The following is a 27,397-nucleotide window of genomic DNA, read 5'->3' as shown; positions in this document are numbered from 1 at the left end:
TTGGTGTACTTTCGTATTTTTATTTTGACCTACTATATAATATAAATATAAATTTCAGTTGTATTTTTAGCCTATTGACGTAAGGATCTATCTACGTTCCAAATTTCAATAAAATCGGTTCAGCCGTTTAGGCGTGATGCTTAAACAAATAAACAAACCAACAAAGACATTTATATATTTATATAGATTTTTTCTTATTGCACACAATAAATACTACAAATGAATTGAAATCATCTCATACAAAAAAGGCCTCATACATGATTTAAATGACTTGAAATTATTTTCCATGTCATCCATGCATCTGTTAATTTTTTTAATGTTGTGTGTTATGATGTTGTTAAAATGAAGCTGCGTTTGTTTTTTGTTTTGATATACATTGCCTTTGCGTGTTGCTGTTAAGTAGGTAAAAGAACATAACATGACAAAAGCATCATGTGGCAATTGTCTTCATGTTAAACAATGCAGCTTGTGCAGGTCTTTAATTTAGAACTTTAGAAAAATAATTTTTCTATAAGCATGAACTTTTTTTAATAAAAAAATGGCTAAAATGTAATGGTAACCCAAATTTTCATTATTTCGGTATTTTAATGATAACTATAATTTCGAACTGGCTTAAATTATTAATAAAATTTACAGTGCACTCGCGGTAACGTGAACTAATTAAAACTAAGGGAGTTGATGTTAGTGAAATTGTTCACATTAGCGATTGACGAATTTCATGGAAAAAATATAAAATTAACACGTGAAAAATGAACGTGAAATTCTTTTATTATTATTTTCATTATTAAATTATAAAACAAAAATTATTGATTAAAATGCATTACAAAACAAAACGAGATCACGAGAAAATATACATTGAAATAAAATTACATAGCAAATAAAATTACTCATTCGTTGCCATACACAAAAAAATAATTTAGAGGATACAAACACATTTTTTATATAAGGGGATTTCCAAAACTTTAAAAATCGAACTTAATGTATGTCTTTCAGTGTTTCAGTCGGCTTAGAAAACAAATAAAGTGATAAAAAATTTATCACGTTATTGAGCTTTCTGAGTTTGTTCACGTTACAGAGTAGTCAATGTAAACAAAAGCTTGTTCACGTTACCGCGAGTGCACTGTACTAACAAAATTTCAATAAACTCAATTATGGACTACAAAAATTTTTATTTTGTACCTTATCACGATTCACATCACCTAATAACTGTCAATGAACCCCACTAGGAATTATATGCTCGTCTATAGAAGAGATCATTTTAAACTAAATCCAATTCTTAAATATAGGCGGATAAATAAATAAATGCAATTCGGAGGTTTAACGAAATTTCGGGCGTTTTGTTTTTATTTCAGGTGACTTGATATTTTTTTTTAAATCAAATACAGGTCTATAAAACTGTACAGAATTTGTTTTTATTAAAAAAAAAAAGATATATAATAAAAAGAATCTTACAAAAATGAAAATTCAAAAATTCAATAATTTTTCTTTTTAGAATTTTATGTATAATTTTTTGATAATAGCATATTATTTGCTAACATTTCCCTCCTCGGTACATGAATTATTAAGATCATTATTACTAGATTCTCCGGAATTAAGAGCTACATTGGCCACATACAAAGCTGGGTCAATCACCTTAGGTATTGGTTTGATTTCAGTTCCAAGTTCTTTTTCAATTCGATGTAAATCAAACCTATCCTCGTATGTTATTAAATTGATTGCAATACCTGTAATGAAAACAAATTAAAATCAATTAGTTAATAATTTATACTGACTGTGAGTGTGTGGCAGTCAGTGTATACATACCTAAATGACCAAATCGACCGGAGCGACCAATACGATGCAAATAGGTTTCGGCCATCCGTGGAAAGTCGAAATTGATGACAACGTTGACGGCCTGAACATCTATACCACGAGTAAACAAATCAGAGCAGACAAGATTTCGACACAAGCCCTGTCGGAAATCGTGAAATACGCGATTTCTATGAGCTTGAGCCATTTTTGCGTGAATATAATAACAACAATAGCCAAGCTCGGTGATTTTCTTTGCTAGAAGTTCTACGCGTTGCGTCGAATTACAAAATATGATCGATTGATTTATCTGCAGTTTAGAGAACAGAGTGTTTAAGCAATGTACTTTTTGGCGTTCTTGAACAAATGCATAGTATTGCGTGACACCCTTCAATGTTAATTCCTCCATTAAATTAATTTCATACGGTTCTCGCAAATGTTTTTCCATAAAATTTTTAACAGTCAACGGAAAAGTTGCAGAAAATAGAAGAATCTGAGGATCCTTAGGCAATTTTAAAATAACATGATCCAGCATGCCTTGAAAATCAAGTGATAGCAGTTTATCGGCTTCATCTAATACAAGTATCTTGCAATGAGACATATCCGCAACCTTTTTATCCATCAAGTCAAGAATACGCCCAGGAGTTGCAATAATAAGTTGAACTAACCAGGGAAAAAAGAAAAATAAATCAACGTAACTTACAGAAATAGAGCCACCAGATTTTATTTGTTACAATATAAGCTAACCCCATAAGAGCAATAACAACAGTTGATAAAAACAAAAAATTAGGACTAAAACTAAAACAATTGTGGTCCACAATATTTTCTTTTGTTTTAGTTATCGGATCACTTTTAAAAGTTAATACAAAGACTTTCCTTTTCGTTTACAGTACAAACAGTACAATAAATCTTAGACATATTTCTGTATATTAATTAAACAAAGCTTAGTTATAACTGAAGCTCAAATCATATCAGCTTTCACTTTTAAAAGTTAATACAAAGACTTTCCTTTTCGTTTACAGTACAAACAGTACAATAAATCTTAGACATATTTCTGTATATTAATTAAACAAAGCTTAGTTATAACTGAAGCTCAAATCATATCAGCTCATTGGTTTCCACACCCAGAATAGACATAATAAAGAAACAAGTCATAGCTTTCGATTCCATTATATTGCAATCAGTAAGAACAGATCATGGAGAAAAAGGCATAAAAGTCATTAGATTAATAAATAAATTTTCTAAACTTCTACAATTGGTTAACAGCACAATTTCCAATTGTATTTCAGATATTTCTAATTATATTTTAGAAAATTTTCTGATTGTATTTCAGAAATTATAATTTTTTTTTTGAATTTTAATTAGAAATTTCTGAAATACAATTGGAATTTTCTGAAATACAGTTAGAAAATTCTGAAATAGAATTAGAATAAGTACACTTTTTGCCGCCTTTCAGCCCGAATGAAACAGATTATTTTATTTTATATGTGAAAATTTTTGTATGTTATTTTTAAATTAGAATTATATTACTAGTTAATGTAGCAAAATAAAGTTCAATAATAATATATGTATTCCCTTATAACTACTTGATACATTTTTTATTTCACTCTAGAAATTCGTCTGATTAATCTAGTTTAATATTTCAACAACTGTTATTATTGTTTCTCAATGATTATACTGCACAAAATAAAGAAAATGTTATTTAAACAAATTTTTAAATTTGAAATTGACTTTGATCGATTTCGATTGTACTTACCCTTTTGATATATACGCAGTATATCATCCTTTAGAATTGTACCACCAGTAGTAACCATTACTCGTATATCAAGATGTTTTGCCAATTCGATACATATTTGCGATGTTTGCAAAGCAAGTTCTCTGGTCGGAACCATTATTAAGGCTTGTATATAATCCTTAGATGGATCGATTTGCTCCAAGACGGGTATACAATATGCTCCCGTCTTTCCGGTTCCATTTTTGGCCCTCGCCAAAACATCTTTTCCACTTAATGCTATTGGAATTGCTGCTTCCTGAATGGGCGATGGTCGTTCCCATCCCTTTTCAAAGATTCCCATTAAGAGTTCGCGCTTCAAACAGAATTCTTCAAACTCATTTCCACGAGTGTCAGTGACATCCTGAAAATGTAAATGAAAACTAAGTCGTAAATAATTTTCATCATAATAAAATAGATAGATTTAGGAGACCAATGGGATCCATTATGATACCTTTTATAATGAAATAAAATAAACTAAATTAAAGTGAAGAAATTTGCATAGGCAAATTATATCTCCCTTCTCCGATACACGCATATTTAAGCATTAAGTATTGAAATACACAAGTAGATACTTTTTCATGGGCTATCTTAATCAGTTAGAATTCTACACTAATAGGGGGGTCAGACGGCATGTATTGATTGTGTATTGGGACATGTATTCGATACATATGGAATTCCATGTGATTCATAATTTCCACGTTCAAACGTACATATGTAATTGCATGTGACATAACCTCTATTAGTTTATAAGTATGTTGTTTTTAACAATCACCCTTATTCTACTTGGCGTCGTCGACATCGTCGTCAATATTGAGTCAAAAAATGGTATGTGTTTCTCCGAAATCGATAACAATTGGTAACTTTTGACAGAATTGTATACTTTTATAAGTCGGGTTAAAGTACAAAACGCTGTCAAAAGTTACCAATTGTTATCGATATCGGCGTAACATCTACCATTTTTTGACTCAATATTGACGACGATGTCGACGACGCCAAGTAGAATAAGGGTGAATATATTTATTTAAAACGTTTTTAAATCACAATAAATATATTTAATGCAATGAAACTTATTTTGTTATGATTTTTCTTTACTTGTTTTTGTTTTGTTTTTTTTATTTTGCACTCACACAGTCTTGTATTTCAAAATACAACACTGTTATACATACGAAAATATAATATGCTCTAATTGCCAAAAATGTCACGATTAATACACATGTATTTTACATACACAAGGTTTTATATGGATCACACGGTATGTATATGTTTACATGTGGAAAAATGTCCAAATACATGGCACAAAACACAAGCAATACATGCCGTCTGACCCCCCTTTAAGAGCTAGTTTCTTACTTCTCAGTTAAACTTAGCTTAACACGCTGTTGTATTAAACCTGAAACATATTTTGCCGGGATTTAACCAATGATTGTGTTTCTCACCAGAGTATGAAAACAAACAAAACATTTCGCAAACGTTTGCAAAATGTACAAAACAAATCAAAATTTTTATATTGTACATGAGCAAAAACAAAACAAAAACTTTTCAAGTGACAAAGAGAGAAAACGAAACGATTAGCTTTTCACTCATCTGCATTATGTAACAATCGTACATAATGAGTAAATCAATTACCAAACGTTTGTTAAACGTTTTTTATCATAATGTTTCAATATTGTTCTTACTCTTTTCTAGCTGCGTACGTTTATATTAATGTACAGTTTGCGCTCATGAGCAAAAACAATACAAAACATAATGGGACAATCATTCTCATTGTATGTGTTTGGTTTTTGTTTTACTCACTGAAAAGAACAAAACAAAACGATAGCAAACGTTTCGATTTGTTTATTTCCGTACTCTGTTTCTCACTAATGGATTAATTTTGTTAGCATTGCCATACTTTTCAATCAAATCACATGTGCATTCCTCAAAATTTTTCATATAAATATGGCAATATTTTAAATTTTACAAGAAAACCCTACCGCGTACATAACTTATTTTGTAAATTTTAACTTTGTTAAAGAAAAAGTGACATTAAACTAGGGTTTCGATATTCAGCTCTAGCAACATATTTCTTACATTTGACTATGCAATAAATATGAAATTATCTCATTTCATCAAAATTAACTACATAATATAAATATTCATACTGTTCGTTCATATTACTATTAAAATAGCAATGCTAGTCTGCAATTTTTAGTAGCAAACACAATCCATTGAATATCCACCAAAATATATGTTCGTGCTTTAGTAGCACACACAGTTTTTTGTCGTGCTAATATTGCACGCCATTCGTTTTATTTTGTTGTACTGCCAAACTTTTCTAGCAACAACACACATTTCTTTGATTGTGCTAAAGAACAATTGACATTTCTGCAATTGATGCTATTAGTTGCTGTTCTTGATAAGTGCATAACAACATATTAGCAAACACACCCAATGTACAGTTGGGCAGAATCAAAATTTTTTGGAAATAAATCTGGCATTTCAAAACGGAAAGCAGCTTTAGAAACCTTGATGTGTTCCCTATTTATCCCCAAAGTATTTTCCCAGACCCGAAGGAAATGTAGAACCTATGGTTAAAATTGTAAAAAAATACCATTTTTGGGATTTTCGCTTAAATTTTTAGGAATTGTGGGATTCCTTTTGACCTTTTGAAAAGTTTTTTTACACTTTGTAATTTGGAATGACAAATTTAAAAAACGTTGAAAATTTCATTGAGTTTTGTTAATAAATAAAGATTTTATTACATATTACATATTTATAGTTTCTAAAACTAAAATCGTTATTTCGTATTACATACTTGACAATAAAATAATATCCAATAGCCAAAAAACAAGAAATATCAATGCAACCACAGCATAGCAACCAAAGAAATGTAAATTGCTGCCAGAGAAAATTGCTAGCACAACAAAACAAAAACGAATGCTATATTAGTTCGGCAAAAAAGTGTGTATGCTGCTATAGCACGAACATATATTTTGGTTGTTGTGCTACAATAACGAGTTGACAACTGGTTGTATCTGCTACTAGAAATTGCAAACTAACATTGCAATTTGTATAATATATGAATAGTAACAGCAATTTTTATATTAGTAACTATAATAGTAACTATATTTTTAGTATGCAGATTGATAAAAATGTATATTTTATATATAAATTGCAGTAAATTGACGGCTAATATAGTAACAATTGTAAACCCTGCATTAAAGTATATAAAATGTATATTAAAAATTATATTGATGTTAATAAAGCAAATCTAAACAAAGAGCAGCTGTGCTGAATTGTTTATTTTATTTTTCATATGTTTGTGCTTTGTAATTTTTTACTCATTTCTAGTTGTGTTGGGGAAGAAAAAAACGATTGGCATCACTGGCGAGTGGTTGACTTTTTTTTCTACTGACAATTTATTTTAATAAAATAATATAAAATTAAAGGATAAATTTATATATGATATGGATCCAATGGTAGTTGGTGAGGACGTTGCGGTGACTACACAAGCAACAACGACAGAAACCGGCTGTCTTATATGTGGCAGCAGTATATGCGATAATGCCAGCATTTGCAAAACAAAAAAGGAAAAGATACGAATCAGATTCACCAATAGGAGCTGATGTTTCCAAAATATGTAATGGTGGCAACGGGACGACCAATAAATCTCAGAACTGTTATCAAATACTTGCTGATTTGGTAATACCTAACGTTGAGAATGGCAAAAGCAGCACCCGGCCGGAGGCCAAGCCAAGCAAATTATTTTGCCCACCAATAATTATGTACGACGTTAATGTAAGGTTCTAGTAGAACAACTTGAAGCGAGGAAACCGAAAATTAACTTCAAGATAAAGAATATTAATAGACACAAAAGCAAACTATTTATTTCAGATATTAATGTGTACAACGAGATGATGGCCTTGCTTAAAGAAAATAATTCTTACTCATTCACCCCAAAAGAACTACGTCAAATGTCCTTCGTCATTCGTGGATTACACTTCAAAACTGAGGTTGATGAGGTAAAAGCTTACCTGGATAATGAAATTCCTAATACTATAGATAAAGTCTCAAAGTTTACCACTAATTATTATAAGAGGAACAATAGCGACGCTGGCTTATATTTGGTCACCCTTCAGCAGGGCAAGGGGCTCAAAAATATAATACACAATTCAAAAGGCTACTTACTAAAGTTCAAAGTTCTTATGACCCGTAGAAGGCTTAATTTCCTCACTTTTAATGTAAGCTCGCTTGTAGATACAAGTCGACGCATAGAACTCTTAAATTTACTAAGATACAACAAAATATATATCGCATTTATTTAGGAGTGCCATATCAGAGGGAATGCAAATATAAAACTCAAAGGTTTTTTATTTTATTAATTATTAATCCAACCACGGAAATGTTTTGTTTTTATAATGACTCGTATTGAGGAAAATCTTTCCTACAGAGAATCCTAAACTCAAAGGTTACAATTTTATCTATGATTATTGGGATTATAATCAATAACACCATTGCATATAGCAGAATTAGAATTAATGAAATTAATTTTAATGTTTTCTTAAAAATCGAAATGAATATTGATGACATCCGAAAAGAAATCTTAATTGGATCACTTTATATTCCATGCAACTCAAACGAAGTCGCCATCAGCAACGGCCTATCAAAAATACTCAATGCTTCGACAACTTTTGACGGTGTAATAGTTGGTGGCAACCTTAACTCAAAACATTGTTCTTGGGGTGACCGTAACCATAACTGCAATGGAAGATATTTGCACAGATGGCTCCAGGATCACACACTGGATATTATCCGTTTTTCGGACAATAAACCTTCTTCTCCTAATGGCGAATCGTATCTCGATCAGTTTTTGCTCAGTTCGAACCTGATCAACACTGATTACCCAAACTACAACATTTTTGGCTTGCCTACTTTTTCTGACCACTTTCCTATAAAAATGGAACTCCAGTTTAATTCCGTTGATTTTGTTTTGTCACTCCCAAGTTATTTTACATCATTTAAAAATACAAATTGGATTAATTTTCGTCGTGATATGGAAGTGCAAACATTTGAAATAATGCCACCTGACAATAGAAATCTACCAAATGAAGAAATAGATCAATTAATATCAGACGACACACTTAACTCCTTGGAAAATGAAGATTGTTTTCATTTCGTTAAACCAGCTACAGTGAAAAATATTATTCAAAGTATAAACAGTAAAAAGTCTTCTGGTCTATTTGACATTTCCAACTTCCTGCTAAAGAGATTACCTGATGTAACAATAGAATTTCTTACAATACTTTTTAATAATTGTATCAACAATGGTTACTTTCCATCTTGCGGGAAAAATGGGAAAATCATTCCCATTAAGAAGAAAGGGAAAAGTGAAAGACTGGAGGATTTTAGACCGATATCGATGTTGTCCAATGTGGGTAAAATTCTGGAACATATATTGATCCAATATCATGTTTTCAATTTGGCTTCAAGTGGACACATTCAACAGCGCATGCACTATTGAAATTTCATAGCAATGTGACTAATAACACTAGTTTACAAGGTTTTTGTTCATGAAATGAAACATATGGGGATTTGTGTATTTAGGTCTTCTAACTTCGGAAAAAATATTTTAAAAAATCCTGGACGTCAAACTTTTGAGATATTTATTAAAAACGAAACATATAAAAATGTAAATTAAATTAGCACAAAAAATTAAAATTGAAGTGTTTAGTGCTCTTTTTATAATTATTTTCATTTGTCTTCCTCACGACACTTCAACAGTAGTCTCGTAGCATATTCTAATCCCAAAAACCTTAAAAATTCCTCTCGAAAAACTTCAAATCTTGATGGAAACGCTCTCCATGTTCGTCACTTATGAGTCCGAGGTTTTCCGGGAAAAAATCCACACGAGAATGTAAAAAGTGAATTTTGAGGGATATATTTACACCCATCAGTTCAAAATTATGTAATAAATTCGCAACAATGTCTCTATAATTTTGACTTTTCTTATTCCCCAAAAATTCTTGAACAACAAGTTTAAAAGAATTCCATGCTGCATTTTCAACATCGGTTAATAGACACTCAAATTTGGTATCAACCAAAATTTTTCTTATTTGAGGACCCACATACAGCTATGGACATATAAATGGCACATTTTACCAAAAGTTCTTTCTTATGCTACTATATCGTAAATACTATTAACAAACAAAAAATTTTTGGTTTTTTGCAAAGTTTTATTACTTATCTTTAAAATGAATATAAACAAAAATTTAAATTCATTATTTTAAAAAAATTTCTTTATTAAGAAAAAAAACACCACTGAAATCAGCTGGACACATAAATGGCAGGTCCCCTTATAAAAATCAATGGCTAAATGGATAAGTTTCAGTACTTAGATATTATAATAAACCATATGGAGCCATATGCCTTCGATTCCATGCAAATTAATGCAAGATATTGACCCCAAACACTCGTCTAAAGAAGTAAAAGATGTGGTTTTGTGCAGAGAAGATCGAAGTTTTGGATTGGCAAGCCCAGTGCCCTGACTTAAATCCTATAGAGGACCTTTGGAACGAAGTCAAGGTTGATACAGCAACAATAAAATTATAAAAATATGGACGATCTGTGGTCGGCAGCTCAGAAAGATTCGTATGCCATACCCAAAACAAAATGCCAAAAACTAGTGGAAAATATGGGTCGCAGGTGCGAAGCTGTTATCAAAAACAAAGGCTACATCACTTATATTAATAGTAAAATATTTGTACATACCAAAAAACCAACAAATGAAATATTAAAATGATTTTTTTCTCTTTTTTAAAAATTGTGCCATTTATGTGTCCAGCTGATTTCAGTGGTGTTTTTTTTCTTAATAAAGAAATTTTTTTAAAATTATGAATTTAAATTTTTGTTTATATTCATTTTAAAGATAAGTAGTAAAACTTTGCAAAAAACCAAAAATTTTTTGTTTGTTAATAGTATTTACGATATAGTAGTATAAGAAAGAACTTTTGGTAAAATGTGCCATTTATATGTCCATAGCTGTATATCCCTTCTTTTAGTTTAGCCTCAGAAAGACTCGGGAACACTTGCTGGTTTTTGTCTTATCTAAAGCTTTTACTAAATTTTTTAATGTAAATAAGCATTTTGCAGTGTTTGTGTTATAGGAGAACCTCGATTTGACTGAATAAATTTTCCACAAATAAAACAAACATGGTCTAGGTTTATTTTACACTTTCTAGAAGACATTTTAAAATAGTTTTTACTTTAGAATTTTGTATTTAATAGCGATTTATTAACGTTTATCTATAGGAAAGATTTACCTTTAAACAGTATTTATTTTTTCCCCGTTAATTTTTTTGGAATTTGTCAAAAGAATACAACTCTGAAAGTATCTAGTAGCTTCGTCAGAGTTTTGAGTACCCAAAAACGATGTCAATACTTAATTACTACAATTCGGTACACTACAGTATGCATTAGTAGTATTCAGGGCAGGTGAAAAATAAAAACCCATATATCTCAAAATTTTGACGTATAGGTGGGAAACAAAAAATGGTCAATTAACTAGCGTCCCTAGCTCTTCTCAAAAATATAAGTTTCATTCCATGAGCAAACAAAAATGTTTGATTTGTAAACTAGTGTAATTTAAGACAACAGAAATGTACTGTGGCTGTGTCACTAGATATTCAAAAGGCATTCGATACAGCGTGGCACAAAGGAATTTTGTATAAACTAATCAACCTAGAGATCGATCCATATTTAGTGAAATTATTCTCAAGTTATTTTTCTGATCGTCAATTCTGCGTGCAAATTAATTCGATGCGATTTAAATTTGGACAAGTAAAAAGCGGAGTGCCACAGGGCAGCGTATTTCCATATCTTTTCAACTTATATTTAAACGACTTCCCTCATGAAACACATGATTCAATGGCAATGTTATATGCAGATGATTGTTTGATTTTCAGTCACGACGTATCACCGCAGGCAGCCCTTAGCAAAGTCTCACACCATATTTCTATTATTGAAAATTTTTGTAAAATATGGGGAATTGAAATTAATGCGTTAAAATCTGAAGCAATATGCATACGAAATGCTTCAGGAAAGTGCCCAAGGTTTGTTGTACCAGAGAGCAAGTCCCTGCAACTATCCCTTGATGGTAGTATTATTCCTTTTAAATCTACATGTAAATACATAGGAGTTACATTCGATAAACTATTCAAATTTAATAATCATGGCAGAGCAACCTTATTGAAATGTAAAAGAATTACAGGTATGCTTTAAAAAATTTTAAACAACAAATATTTACATCAGAAAACTAAACTACTGGTTTACAAAACTGCTATAAGATCTGCCTTGTTATATGCATTTCAAATTTGGCTTACCATTTCACCATCAGTTGCAAATGAACTGGAAATCTTTGAAAGGAAAATCCTGAGAAGCTGTGTTAACAGACATTTTAAAACTCACACTAAACGTTACTCCAACAAATACGTCTACGACAGAGCATGTAGCATTTTCAATTATAATGTGATAAAGCAAAACGTTAATAGCTTTAAGTATAAAATGTGATATTGACAATTTTTGTATCTAATTGAAAGTCTCAATAAAAATTACAATTACAATTGTAATGGGGAAATAGCCTCAGGGGAAAAATTAGTATGGCGGTAAAAAGGTAATCTTTATAACCAAAGCCGATAAGCCGTGCTATTCGAAGCCAAATGATTTTAGACATATAAGCCTGTCGTCTTTTCTGTTGGAGACTCTTCAGAGACTGATAGATCTTTTTCTTATGAGCATTATAGATACCAAATTCATTAACAATGCTCAGCACGCCTACCTCAAGGGTATGTCTGTGGAGAGTGCGCTGCATGAGGTTGTGGATTGCATTGAACACGGCTTAGAGCATAAAGAATATACTTTAGCTGCGTTTTTATATAGAGGGAGACTTTAATAACATTAGGCTAGAGGCTATAAGAGAGTTGTTATTTGAACTCGGGGTTAAGGACTTGTTGAATTGGCAAGTTTCGATGCTTGGTAGCAGGATTAACAACTCATTTCTGATAGGATTAGATGGCGGGTTACCAGGGGTACACCGCAATGTGGCATATTGTCTCCCTTGTTATGGTTACTAGCGGTGAAATCTATTCGGAAGGAAGATAGTAGCCTATGCTGACAACGTTGTGTTTCTTTTGACAATCAGCGAAATCATGCATGCGACCTCTCTTGGGTCTAAACCCAACGAAAACAGAGTTAGTACTCTTTACCAGGAAACATAGGATAGAGTTTTAATTTGCCGGAAATAGACGGATGAGCTGACTTTATCAGAGAGAGCCAAGCATTTAGGAACTTCCTTGATAACAAATTACCATGGAAGAAGAATACTCAAGAGGGGTTGAATAATAGACAGATGTGGAATTTATTAAGGGAAAATGGATGTATTAAATGTAAGGATGAAATAGATAACGTGGATCCATGCGATATCAATCGGTTTTTTATTTCGAACCAGTCTTATGAATGGCCGGTAGTTTCGTTAACTGATCTAAACTTTCTTAATGAGAATTCTTTCTCTTTTCGTGGAGTTGATGAATACGAAGTTTACTCGGCGCTATGTAAGATCCGTTCAAATGCTTCGGGACACGATGGTTTACCTCTGAAATTTATCAAGATTATTTTCCCTTACATAAGTCCTTCTCTTACGCATATTGTTAACACAATATTTACTACCTCTAAATATCCTTCGATCTGGAAAATTGCACGAGTGGCACCGATTAGGAAGGAGGCAAATTCTAATTCGATTGAAAACCTACGTCAAATTTCTATGGTTCCAATTCTTTCTAAAATTGTTGAACATATTATGAAGGACCAAATTATGCTTTATATAGATCAGAACGAGTTATTACATGTCAATCAGTCTGGGTTTAGACGAAAGTATAGTACTACTGCTCTACTTGGTGGACTTACAGATTCAATACGACGGAAAATTAATGAGAGGATAATGAGTGTATTGGTTTCGCTGGATTTGTCGAAGGCATTTGACAGGGTACTACATTCAAGGTTAATTTTAAAGTTGTGTGACATGTTCAAATTTTCCAGATGTTCATGTAAGTTGATGCAATCATATCTGTCTGGGAGGAAGCAGTACGTTGAAGTGTGTGGTACGAAGTCATATGCTTTAGAGGTTTCGAGTGGAGTACCCCAGGTTTCGGTAATTGGTCCATTGTTGTTCATGATTTATATCAATGACTTTGTTAATATTTTTGATGTTACTTCTTTTGAATCTTTTATATATGCTGATATTCAGATTTTGTTTGCATCGAATAACCGTGATGTTTTGGAGAATAATGTTAATTTTTACTTAGGGTTAATTTCTCGGTGGATGGAGGATAATGGTTTTAATATTAATACTGATAAGTCTAAAGCTATGTGTTTTGGATGTGATGCTGAAGATTTCCATATATCTATGAATGGAGTTGGTTTACAATTTGTGGATGAAATGAAGTGCTTGGGGGTTTATTTAGACCGAGGACTGAATTTTTCGAAACATATTGATTATGTTTGCGCACGTGTGAATGGTACCATCAGAAGATTATATTCACTTGATCTGTACCTTCCATTTCGTATTAGGAGGAATGTTGCAAATGCTCTCCTAATGTCACAATTGATGTATACCTTGGAGATATATTCAGGCACCAACAGTACATTCTTGAGGAGAATCCAACTTACATTTAATCGTATTATCAGATTTATTTACCGATTGAGAATTAGAACTCATGTCTCTCCCTATGTTATGGATTTTATTGGGTTTACATTTGAAGATTTCATAAAATTAAGAATGCTGTTACTATTTCGTAAAACTATTATGATGAATTATCCGAGGTATATTGTAGATAGTTTCCAATTTTCGCGATCTAGTAGAAACCCACAGATAGTGTGTCACCGTATAGCCTCTTCCATTTATGAAAGATCACTTCACGTGTGAGTCTTACGGGTGTCGAATCCTCTTCCCATAAAATTAAAATTTTTTTCTTTTTCGAATCAAACATTTAAGCGTAGACTGAAACAATATTTTGAACAAAGTTTGTAAATTTGCTTCTTTGCTTCTATTTTTTTTATTATTCTCCCCTTTGCATATTACCTAATACTGTTATCGTATAATGTATATATAATTATTATACTTTATATTACAATTTTTTTTTTTATTGATTATCATATTTTTTTTAAAAAATTTTAGTATTTAATTTCTATTCTTACTATGTATAAATTTTTTAATTTTATGTAATTAATTTTTTCTGAGTGGAATATGAATCATATTTGGCCCTAAGGGCTTGATTCTAAATAAATGAAAATAAATAAAATAAAGGCGTACTACACATGCAGGAATTCTATTGGTAAGAATTGGGGACTACGATCAGCCATGATAACCTGGATTTACACATTGGTTGGTAAGGCTCATTATTACTTATGGTTGCACGGTTTGGTGGGATGCAATGAGAAAAAGTAGTTATAGGAAGATGTTCAGTAAAGTTCAGAGATGTGCTTCCATTGGCATAACTGGTGCCATCTGTAGCTCACCTCAGGCATCATTGGATATAATCCTTAACTTACTGCCAATTAGCTTAAGATTCTTAACTCTATTGCTTTAACCTTTCCTAGGTCATTACTAATCACAAGGATTTCGTTTTTAAATTAGGTTTCATAATGTTCTGATATTAGTGTTTTAATATAAAGGTGATTGGAAAATGAATGTAGAAAGTCGTGTCTATAAAATTTTCAATCTATCCAACTTGAAATAAAATTATAAACTATCGGACTTGTTTCATTAAGATAGCATTGTCCAAATTTTAGTTTGTAACGGGTCTTACACACACAAAATGTGTGTGAGATATCATCGAAATGTATTATTTGTTTGAAAGACCTATTGATGCCTTTTGATTATGTATGGAATGTAACTTTGAGAGCCGCTGTGGTTTGTGGCTTATTCGCATAGACAGGCGACTTAAGAAAACTTATTGAAACCACATGTCGTTGACGGTCAACGTCGTTCTCAAATAAATATGAACCAATGACGCCGCCAGCCCAAAATCCACACCAAACTGACTTTTCGGGATGTATTGAACGCTCTTGAATCTCTTTTATCTAAGCACATGTTGTTGATCGCTATACCGTCCATGGTGATTTGGCAAAATACACTCTCAAAGTTCGGAAGTCCCTATTATATTTATACTTTAACTTTGTAGAAATTCGTTTCTAATGAAATTTCCAATGTAATCAACTTGGAATAACATTATTAACTATTGGTCTTGTTTCAATAAGGTATACATTTTTTTTAAATTTTAACTTGAAAATAGATTTATACGACTATTATTGATCGAATAAGTTTTCATTCTAAATTTAAAATGTTATTTATTCGAATAAAACAAATATATTTTTCCTTGATTAATTAAAATTCAATGCCATTTAGGGTATTAACTTCATGTCACATTTTTTAGTAATATTTAAATAAGTGGGTAAACCTAGCAATGTGCAACGACGAAACATTTATTATGCGTACATATAAATTGTATGTGAAAATATAAATATATAAAGTTTATTAGTATACATATTGTACTTACACTTGTTTTAAAACGATTGTCTTTTGGTGGTATTTTAAGTTTAGATTTCCAACCCATGTCATCTCCAATGTTTGTAACAAGTTGGTGTTGGTGTTCTTTGTTTATACTACAAGTGATAAATGTTTAATGTTATTTTTTTTAATATCAATACGGTATATTTAATCAATCATGCGACAGGACTACAGGACATGAACAAATTCATATAGAAAATAACCACATATTGAAAAACTCTATATAAAATGGTTCATGTCACGGGAAAAGGTTGTTCTTGTGTCGCAGTGTGCATTTAATGAAATAAAGAGAAAGACACTTCTTGAATTTATTTGTTAACTGAAAATTAAATCTTAATTAAATAGAAATTCAGAACGTACCTTTTTATAATCATATTTCCATGTGCAGAATTAATCTTTTCTGTCATCATTTTTACGACTGCGATAAATTAAATACGTCAACTTTTAAAACAAAACCATTAAACAATAAGCCAAAATTTGTATATAGGATAATAATAACTTTTCTCAATTCTGAAAATATATATAAAAAATTGTTTTTAGCTATAAATAATTTTTCATTAAAAATGTTTTCAATATAACCTACTTAACGAAAATTTAAATTTGTTTGTACATATTATCAAAATCAGGGCAGCGATTTTCATGCAAATACATGCTTGTAGTCAGAAATCCAAAATCAATTTGATCCAATTACTTTTCCGAATCAGAAGATACTTTCCTTTTAAGTGTATATAATTTGCTTATTTTAAGATTTTTACTGCATATTTTAAAATTTTTTTTATTTTTAAAACAAAATTTTAAAATTTGTGAATAAATAAAATAAATTTAAATTTATTTTAAATTTGCTGTTTGTACATTTCAGAACTTCAAAATTCTAATAAAAACTTGAAGATAGGCCATTTTATATTCGAAATAAACATGTTTTGTAGATAGATCAGAAACAAACAAAAAACGAAGAAAGTGTTAAAATAATCCAAATATCTTATTTCGAATGTATTGATTTATAAAATCACACTATCAGCCCAATTATGAATAAAAATTCCACGGGAGTTTTTTTTGTCTTTTCTTTCTTTTAACATTGAATTTTATTAGGAAAAATGGGAAAACCTCCCGGTTATTTTTATTCATAATTGGGCTGTATACATTGTTCATTTTTAGCTAATTCAACAATTTCCGATTAATTCCTAACATATCCGAATTTTTTGAATTTTCGCGAAAATATTTAATTAATTGTAATAAACTTATGCAAATCGCCCAGAAAATTAGTTTTAAATTCAATCGAGTTTTCAAAAATAAATCAAATTCTGGTTTGATTGGACTAATAAGAGACTGAATTTAGGACTTGAGAATCATGCAACTTATGGTTCCCGGTGTATCATAATAAATTAAATCTATAGACGAGAATGGTTATAATGGATTAACCATTAAAGAGTATATATGGAATTTAAACTAATGTACAAGGCTTAAATAATAACTTTAATTAGTTGGAAGCAACTGCAAGTATGGATAAACTATATTTTATAATATTAAAGGAAACTAATTTAACATATAGAGTACATGAATGTGAAATACAATTATAAGAATATAATCAACTTGCAACATTATCAAACACTACTATATATTTCAATAAATACTGTGAATCCATATACTTGATAAGTGCAAACATAGAACGTTAAATAGCACAAAATCTCAATGATTAAAACAGCAACTTTAATCATTGAGATTTTCTGCTATTTATCGATCACCTATCATTCAAGATTCATAATTCTTTGAAGTATTCGTGGAAATAATTGATGAACTTAATGAAAAACTACAATGAAATAACTAAAAAAGTTTAACAATCATATCGAGGGTTTATATTCAAATAGTGCTATAAGCAAAATCAACATTTTACAGGAGAGCGAAAAAACTGTTTTTTTTCATTAACTCTAAGAATAATAACTAAAGTTTATTTCACAAAGTAATTTAAAAACGACGTCTAAATCCTACATATGTTAAGTTTTTATTAATTCCTAATATTCGTGCTTATATGTTAGATAGCAGTTTTTACAAGTAGAAGTTTTTTTGATTCTAACAGTGAAATAAGCAGATAGCCCTATTTTAACAAAAATAAAAATGAGCTTTAATGTAAACTTTGAGGTTTTTATGTAAGTAATAGGAAACAGAGGAAAGCTAGGTTTTATTTAACTTTTATGAGAAAAACTTTTTTTTGTATAAATTATAATTCTAGTTTCAATATAATTCAGATTTGAACATTTTTTTCAATATCTCAAGTAGTTTTAATTTTATACCGTTTTTTGCTTCTCCTAGAAACTTATGAAAAAAGATGATACGTTATTTAACATTTTAGAAAATAGGAACAATCACATTCCTCTAATCCTCATTAACACCATGTCAGGTTATATTCTAACTTATAGTTATACTGTCTGTTAAAATATTTAATGTATGTTTTAGGTTTAGGTTAAAACATATTGTGATATACAGTTGTGTTCATAAAAATAGGAGTGAACCTATTAAAAAACAAGAGATTAATTTTTAACTAAAAACAACAAGATTTATTCTATTTGTTTTTGTGTAATGTAATGTCGATTTAATCCTAAATTATTTAAATAATTCATTTATTAAATAAAGCTTTTGAAAAGAAAGTAACGGGAAGTTAAAAAACAATATTTTAAAAATTGCTGTTCAAAATAATAGGAGCATTTCAGTATTGATTAATATTTACTATTAAAAAAGTTAAAAAAGCTTATGAATATTATCAGAAACTTTAAATGCGATCAGTATTTGGTAGAATATCCTTTATTTTTTATTACTGCAGCACATCTGCGAGGCATAGAGTCGATTAAATCCTGACATCGCTTTAGGGGAATTTGATTCCACCCATTTTTCACTACAGACCAAAATTCAGCTGCATTTTACGGTTTTCGTTCCGCAACATATTTCTTAACATCCCTCCATAGATGTTCTATGGGATTCAAGTCTGGGGACTGAACAGGACATGAGATAACCTAGACGATGTTGACCCAAAACCTTCCTTTACCAATTTGCTCGTGTGTTTCGGGTCGTTGTCTTGTTGGAAGACACATTTTAGTGGCATATTCCACACTGCATATGGCAGCATAATATTTCCACGTACATTTTTGGGTCCATAGTGCCTTTTATTTCGTGTATTGTACCAACACCGTTGCATGAAAAGCATCCCCATATCTGTGTTCGGGGGACGTCGAACGTACTGCCTAGATCCAGTTCCAACAAATAATACAATTTTGCTTTCGTCAGTCCGCAAAATATTTCTCCATTTTTCCTTAGGCCAATTGATGTGTTCGTGGGGATTTTTAAATCTTGCCGCTGATTTTTTTCTTAGTTAGTAAGGGCACTTTTCGCGGACTTCTAGCGAATAGTTTGTTCTCCAGCAATCACCTACGAATAGTAACAACACTTAAAGGAAGTTTAAGTTAATTTTGAATTTTATTTGCTGACGCGGAAGGGTCGCCTTTACTAAAGCGTACTATACGGCGATCACCTTGACTCGATGTTTTCAGCTTCCGAACGTGAGTCTCGGCTTTTTTTTCGTATGACAAGGCATTTGCAATCTTCTGATCAGAGCACGATAGTATTTCTTTAATTTTAATGTATTTTTTCCCTTGATTTCGAAGAATTCTAATAATTTCACGCTTTTCTTCGCTTCTGTACTTTCCACGTCCCAGTGTTTTAAAATATAACAATATTTTATATAAAAACATAATGTTACAATATTTACTTATTATTTCACACACGATATATTCACTTAATCACTTTAATTTATTGTAAATCACAATTGCTCCTATTTTTTTGATTCATGCACTTCATGGACAAATAAAGAAATCACTATAAAAAATCACAGAAATAAAAGCTATCATAATAATTTATTTTCATTTTGGTTTTTTACATTCCATTGTAACAACCGCTAGCTTTTTTACATGGTTTTAATGTTGACAGACTAACAAAATAACCTTATTAAGTTATGGACAACTATTGCTCCTATTATTTTGAACACAGCTGTACATATTGTGATAATGGGGGTAAGAGACACGTTGTAAACTTTTTCATAAGCATGATATTTTATTTGCTCCTTAGTGAGATAGTTTGAAATATGGCGTCATTTCATAATTTGTTTGCATTTTGACAATCATCTTTTTTAAATACGATATTTAAAAAATTAAGAATTCGATTGGAAAAAATAAAAGGACATAGTTTTCAAAGTTATTTTAAATATATTTATTGTCATTTAAAACATAAATTTTTTACAATAATTACAATTTATGAATATGTCCAGTTCTGATTGATTTTAGTGATTTTTTATTGGATAAATTTGGTTGAAAATTGGTTGTGTAATTTGTTTCTTCTTAAATTAAAAGCAGACGATTTCTAATCTATTAGAAAATGTGGACAAATAATAAAATATTTTAAAAAATAAACCCAAGGTTTATAAAACAAAATTTCCATACAAAATTTGATTTATAAACCTTCGATAAATTTAAAATTTTTTTATACATATGGGGGAAAATCTTTATTCACATAATAAAACATCGAAAAATTTTAAAGAATTTATAAAACATCTGCCCGATATTAAATATTTACTTAATAAGAATCATGTTACATAGAGATAAAATAAAGAATCAGAGTATGCAAAATATTACCTATGCGGAATAAAATTTGGCCCTTAGGGCTTGATTCTGAATAAATGAAATAAATAAACAGTTAACTAAAACAGGAAAAACTAAACAAAAAGGGAAAATTACTAAATAGTACGGTGTCCAAATTATTCGATTTTTCTCTTGTTCGAATAAAACGAATAATTCGAATAAGAGATATCAACTTATTCCATAATTCGATTACATGTTTAAAATTAATCGAATTCGAATAATTACAATTTCTTTAAATAATGGAAAATAAGAAGATTTTCTTCGTCAAGTGCTAGGTAAAATTCACTTATATACATTTTAAGATCATATTCTTCGTCTTCGTATTTCATCAATGTCACTGTCGAAAACTTTTTCTGCACCATTTTAGCATCACTTTCAATATTAATCGTACTTCTGAGTTAACTATTTATTATTTTACCAAAAACGGTATCACTAACGACCATATGTACAGCGTGCTTTGCTTAATATATAATTGCGATTCTGTCAATATCTTTTCACATAAATATCACGTCACCAAAGTGATATTTATGTGGAAAGCAAAAACAAAATTTCAAAAATTATAAAAATTTGTTTCGAAAGGCAAATCAATACCTGAATTTTGGTGCTTTTGTTCTGTTCAGAATTTGTATATAAAACAAAAAAAATTGTTTAAATTTTGTTTTAGCTTCCCACACAAAATTAATAATATTTGGAATTAAAATATGCAGAAGCTTTGTCTTTAATTTTTTTTTGGCAAATATCGAAACAATCTTTAGAAGATAAAATTTCATTTAAGGTAGGACTGTTCAGTAGAAAATAGAATAAAAAATGCAATTAAAATGGTAATGGTTTAGCTGAAATAAATAAGCGGTATTCAGTGTTAGCTGCGTTTTGGTTGCAACTATTTGTTATTACAATAGTTTTTCCATTGACAGTAAGCGGTATTTTAAGCAACTTTGCAATGCTAGATGCAAAAAGCTATACAGTTTTAGTATTGCTCAAAAGCAATGATGAGACAATTGCAAGTCTATAGCGGTATTCCCAATCTTGTGCATTTGTATTGTAATTCATGCATATTTTGTTAATGTAAAGTAAAAATCCAATGCATATACAATGATGCAAGAACATTTGCAAGTGCATTGTGAATTGGGCTTATATATTTTGTTATATATTTTGTTGATGGACTTGCAAACATAAGCTACAGTATTTTGCATTTGCCGTTTCGCAAGACCATATGCGGATTTACGTTTCGAAAAATATGAATCAACTTTACGATGCCGATAAGATACCTTACAGCAAGACTACTGATGCCTTTAATGCTTTACACAATTACACAATTTAATGTGTTTTAATGAAGTAAAATTTACATTTTTCCAATGCGAATGCATATTAAGTTTGTCAATATATTTTTTCAAAAACAAGTGAGTTTTTTCCGAATGTCAAAAAAATCGAAAATAACTGGAAAGAATCTATCTATGGAAACACAAATGTAGAAAGTGAATAATGCAATAAAATGTTAAAAATTCCGACATATAAGTACATTGAAAACATAATTGATATGGTTATAAATGGACAACTAGATGAATATATGGAAAAGAATAATTTCTTTTCGAAATATAAATCTGGATTTCGTAAAAAAATATTTTATTTATAGATTTTTGGTAATTATTCGAACTTTTTTATATATATAATTTGTATTTATATTATTTGTAAATTAGACGAAATTTCAAATAAAAATGATAAATTTGTAATAATAAGAATACACATACACATCTGCTCAAAATAATAGATACACCTAATTGGAAAAAATTTAAATGGCGGTAACATTGAAAATTTCCTCGCAAGCGTTAAGAATACATCATATTATTAAAATTTCTATCTGGCAATGTCATGTCAGTAAAAAATCTGGCAACTATTTGCTTTCATGTTGATTTTTAAAAACGAATTTATTTGAATTACAAAAAATTATTTGCTCATAAAAATAGATACACATCAGTAATTTGTAATTTGTTTATATACAATTTTTTTTTTGTGCAATTTTTTGTTCCTATTTACGTGAAACAGTAAGTATAATTTAAATTTTAGCAACAATTTTATAAAAAATAGGACTCTTTTGAAGAAAATGGGACGAAATCATCATTGTACCGAAGATGAGAAAAAAATTGTTCAAACGATGAGAAATCAAGGAAAATCATTACGGGAAATAGCAAAGAGCATAGGAAGATCTTTACATTTTGTCCAAAATGCTTTATCTAAAAAACAAAAAAGAGAAACTCGCGGTAGACCAAAGAAAACCAGTCCAGAAACAGATAGGCGGATCGTCCTTATGGTTAAAAAAGACCCTTTCATATCATCGAAAGCTATTTCTGCGGAGCTATGTAACGAAATCAGTCCACAAACAGTTCGTCGTCGTCTTTTACAAGCTAAATTGCCGGGAAGAATTGCCAGAAAAGTGCCACTAATGCGCAAAAAAAATATCAAGACAAGATTAGAATTTGCTAAAGAGCACTTACAATGGTCCGGGTGTGAAGGCGAAAAAAATGGAGAAATATTTTATGGAGCGACGAAACAAAAATAAATTTGTTTGGAAACGACTGCCAAAGAAATGTACGCCGACCAAAAGGAAAAGAATTCCACGTTAAATTTACAAAAAAGACGGTAAAACATGGCGGGGGAAACATAATGGTTTGGGGTTGCTTTTCATGGAATGGTGTTGGTCCGATATTCCGAATAGAAGATACCATGAATGCTAGTGGGTATAGAGACATATTGGAAAACGTAATGCTTCCATATGCATCGGAAAATATGCCATTAATATGGACATTCCAGCAGGACAACGACCCAAAACATAGTTCAAGATTAGTTAAAAACTGGTTCTTGGAGAATAACGTACCTGTTTTAAGCTGGCCCAGCCAATCCCCTGATTTAAACCCAATAGAAAACTTGTGGAGTGAATTAAAGATAAGGCTTTCAAAGGAAGTTTTCAAAAATAAAGACGATTTATGGGAGAAAACGCAAAAAATATGGTACGAGATTCCATTGGAGAAGTGTTAGAACTTGATATCCAGTATGCCCAGAAGAGTGGAGAAAGTTTTACAAAACAAAGGTGGATATACTGGATACTAGCTTTACTTTAATAATAAACTAATTTTTTTAAGATAAAATTTATTAGCTTTTGTTTAATAAGAATTTTTAAAAATGTATCTATTATTATGAGCACCAAATTTTTCGAAATTTAAGAAATTTAATTTACTTTATAATATTTATTATTAATTATAAAATATTTTGTTTTTGTTTTTTACTCTCCTTTTAACTATAAATAAAAATCGACTGAATTTTTTTTATAATTTTACAATATACCATTATTTTTTTTCGTTTTTAAAAAATAAATTTTGGTGTATCTATTATTTTGAGCAGATGTGTATATAATAAAAATATTTAAAATTTCGTCTAATTTACAAATAATATAAATATGAATTAGGCTTCCCATATTCTAATTCCTAATAATAGTAAGTTAAATAGATGATATTTACAAATAGACCTTGACAATGAAGATTGTTGATGACGCCCTTGGCAGGGTAGAAAATGCATTCCAATTTGCCAATTGTCTAAAATTTTAGTATTCAGTGATATTCTTTGAATTATTACAAATAAATTATAATAAAAATGAACTTAAGTCTAATTAAAAATTTACTTTCAAATTATATGTAAAAAAATATTATTAAGTAGAAATTAATGACCGATTATGGCCAATAAGATGAGTGCTTTGAGTGGACGTTTTACATGTATTTTGTTTTTGTTACAATAACAAAACACATGTTAAATTTCCACTCAAAGTACTCGTTCGCTATAGAAAAACAATTGGTCATTTGATGTACCTCAGAGATCGGTTTTGGGCGCATTGCTAAGTATGATATACAGTTGCAAACTAGAAAATAGCAGTACCATCAAATTAAGGAAGAGGATTAAACTTATATAATGAACTACCAAACTATATAAAAAATTAAACAAATTTCAATAGCGGTATTCACAATCTTGTGCATTTTTATTTATTTCGTAATATTAAGCCTTCATGGCCAAAATAGCAACAGTACATAGTAAGAAAACCTGAGATCATGAAAGTAACTTATTCAACTATATTAATAAAACGTCTGTTCATTTTTTACTGGTTTTGCAAATTTTTAATTTAAAGAGTAAAAGAAAATAGTAAAACAAGCAGGTAAATGAACCAACACAATTGTTCAATTCACAACTGACGTTGTACAGTCGTATGAGTTATAAGTCGTCTGAATGTACAATAGTTGTACGAATGTTGTTGATAATTCCTATATAAATGTTTTGTACAACACCTACAATATTTTAACATGTTTTTCGAATGTTGTATGAAATTTTAAGAGTTACCAAAAGTTTATATCTATAAATAAACAAAAAAAATTAGCTCATTTTTGTTGAAAATAACAACCAAACGGTAATACTTCTTTATTTAATTTATGAAAAACGGTTTTTTTAAATATTTGCCAATTGTTTGCATTTTTCACACAATGCAGACATTAGTTTGCTGTTGTTCGCTTGCATTATTAATTTTACATATTAATAGACTTCTGAATGTTTGTTGTTATCTTCCTCTTTTGGCATTTTCAACGCTTGATACGGTAAACTTACGACTTGGTGTTCCCAACCACAATAGTTCTATCATACAACGTACAACATACAACTACGTTGTGAATTGGTCAAATATACATATATTTGTATTGTAAATTTATGTAATGATGTATTTCTGAATATTTTGTTAGTGTAAAGTAAAAATGCAATAGATATACAATGATGCAAGAAGAAGGGCTAATATATTTAAAAGAAAAACTATAGACCATTTAAGAAATAATTGGTCAATTCACAAGGTCTCTTATCAGTCATATTGTCATAATGTCCTAATATATCACGACTCGGAGGCTCGGCTTAACCGACTCTTAGGCATTCGACACAGGTGTCTCTGGTTGGTTATGATAACACAATAAACATAGCATACGGAGTAGTATTATTTTAGGGCATTTTTTGCTTTAAAAGCAATAAAAAGCATTGTGAAATATTAGGACATTATGACAATATGACATAAGAGACCTTGTGAATTGACCAAATATGTTTAAACATATTTAATAAAGTATACTAAATACTCAAAAATGTATAAAAACCATTACGATCGTATCAAAAATTTCATCCCTGGACCACAACTAACCAGTAAGGACAGTAATTTATCTTCAAGAGAAATTGTACAAACATATTATTGGTGACTCAGGTAGCAATAAAATAAGTGAAATTTTGTGCTTTAATTGTATTTGTTGTATTGTCTCTCTCTCGCTCTACCTGTTATGGGTTGTACACTTTACGAACGGATGATTTTGCATTTTCCAATTATAATTATTTTTTTTTCGGAAACTTCTACATTATCAGCCTACTTAATATTTGGGAGAGTTGTAGTTTTATATTTAAAGTATTGAAACTGTATTTTATAATTAGTCAAAATTATATGGTAAAAATCGGATAAAAACTGGAATCATAATTTAAATTCTTGATTTAGGATACTTCATGAAAATATAAGAAAATATTAAGTGTTTTTGGCGGAATCTTAGGAAAAATAACTCAACTAAAAAATAACTAGCTTGTAAATGCAATTACGAACCTTAAGGCGATTTCCAAACGATTTAAGTGTTTTCTATTAATGTATTAAATATAACAATGACATATAGTTTACTACTTACATACATAGATAGAAAGTATAATTTTATAATTTATAGATTTTAACAATACATACTGGCTAATTGGTAACGTTTCCCTGCTATTTCTGCAATAAAGTTATTGTTACACGAAAAACGTCTGTAATTAGCAATTTGTAATATTTTTAGTGATTCGATATATTATCGGAATGGCTGAAAGTATAAGCTTGCATATTGACAGAATGCATTTGGATGCTGCATTTTCCCAAGTGATATACGACTTAGGACAATGGTTTACTCATCATATTTTTAATGAAAATATGATTATTTGGATGAAATTATCCAAATAATTATTTTGGGGCCAGTCCCAATTAAGTGAAACTTGAAAAGAAATATAATTGTTGTTTTTTTTTATTTAGTCCACTATATTTTTATTCGCCATTTTAATTTTTGCAGCAATAAGAACTAACGTTTTCAGTTTAGTTTTGTCATAGTTAAGTTATTAATCTTATTTTTTCCACTATAATATTGAATTTTTAAGTATTTTAGTTACTTTCACTGTGTCGGCATAATTTAGAAAAACAACACCATAAACATTCACAATTTGGTTTCGAAGAATTGAACTTTTTTATTGGTTAATGATACAAATGTTGTCCACAAACTGCTAATATTATTATTAGAATCACTAAAAAAATAGTTTAAAATTGTTTGGAAGTCAATACATACCAAATATTTTCAGATTTTGTTTACTATGCTGTTTTATTATAAAAAGACAATATAAAAAATCCACGAATCCGATGTGTTCTCTTCTAAATGACTTAAATAAAAATCAGTTGTGCCAACCATGACTTTTTTTGCATACAAC

General features: G+C 29.9%; 1 protein-coding gene across 1 annotated transcript; it reads right to left on the bottom strand.

Moving 5' to 3' along the window:
* Positions 1-1,308: 1,308 nt before the first annotated feature.
* me31B (ATP-dependent RNA helicase me31b) lies at positions 1,309-27,397 on the bottom strand. The gene is made up of 6 exons (XM_065499675.1): positions 27,259-27,397; positions 16,521-16,670; positions 16,150-16,255; positions 3,545-3,923; positions 1,804-2,451; positions 1,309-1,724 (listed from the first exon to the last, which is right to left on the bottom strand). The coding sequence occupies exons 2-6, from the start codon at positions 16,568-16,570 to the stop codon at positions 1,525-1,527; spliced, it is 1,383 nt and encodes a 460-aa protein (XP_065355747.1). The 5' UTR covers positions 16,571-16,670; positions 27,259-27,397; the 3' UTR covers positions 1,309-1,524.

This window comes from Calliphora vicina, chromosome 2, assembly GCF_958450345.1.
Source record: "Calliphora vicina chromosome 2, idCalVici1.1, whole genome shotgun sequence".
Classification (NCBI taxonomy): Eukaryota; Metazoa; Arthropoda; class Insecta; order Diptera; family Calliphoridae; genus Calliphora; species Calliphora vicina.
Note: the sequence above shows the minus strand (reverse complement) of the source record. Positions and strands in the feature narration are given on the sequence as shown.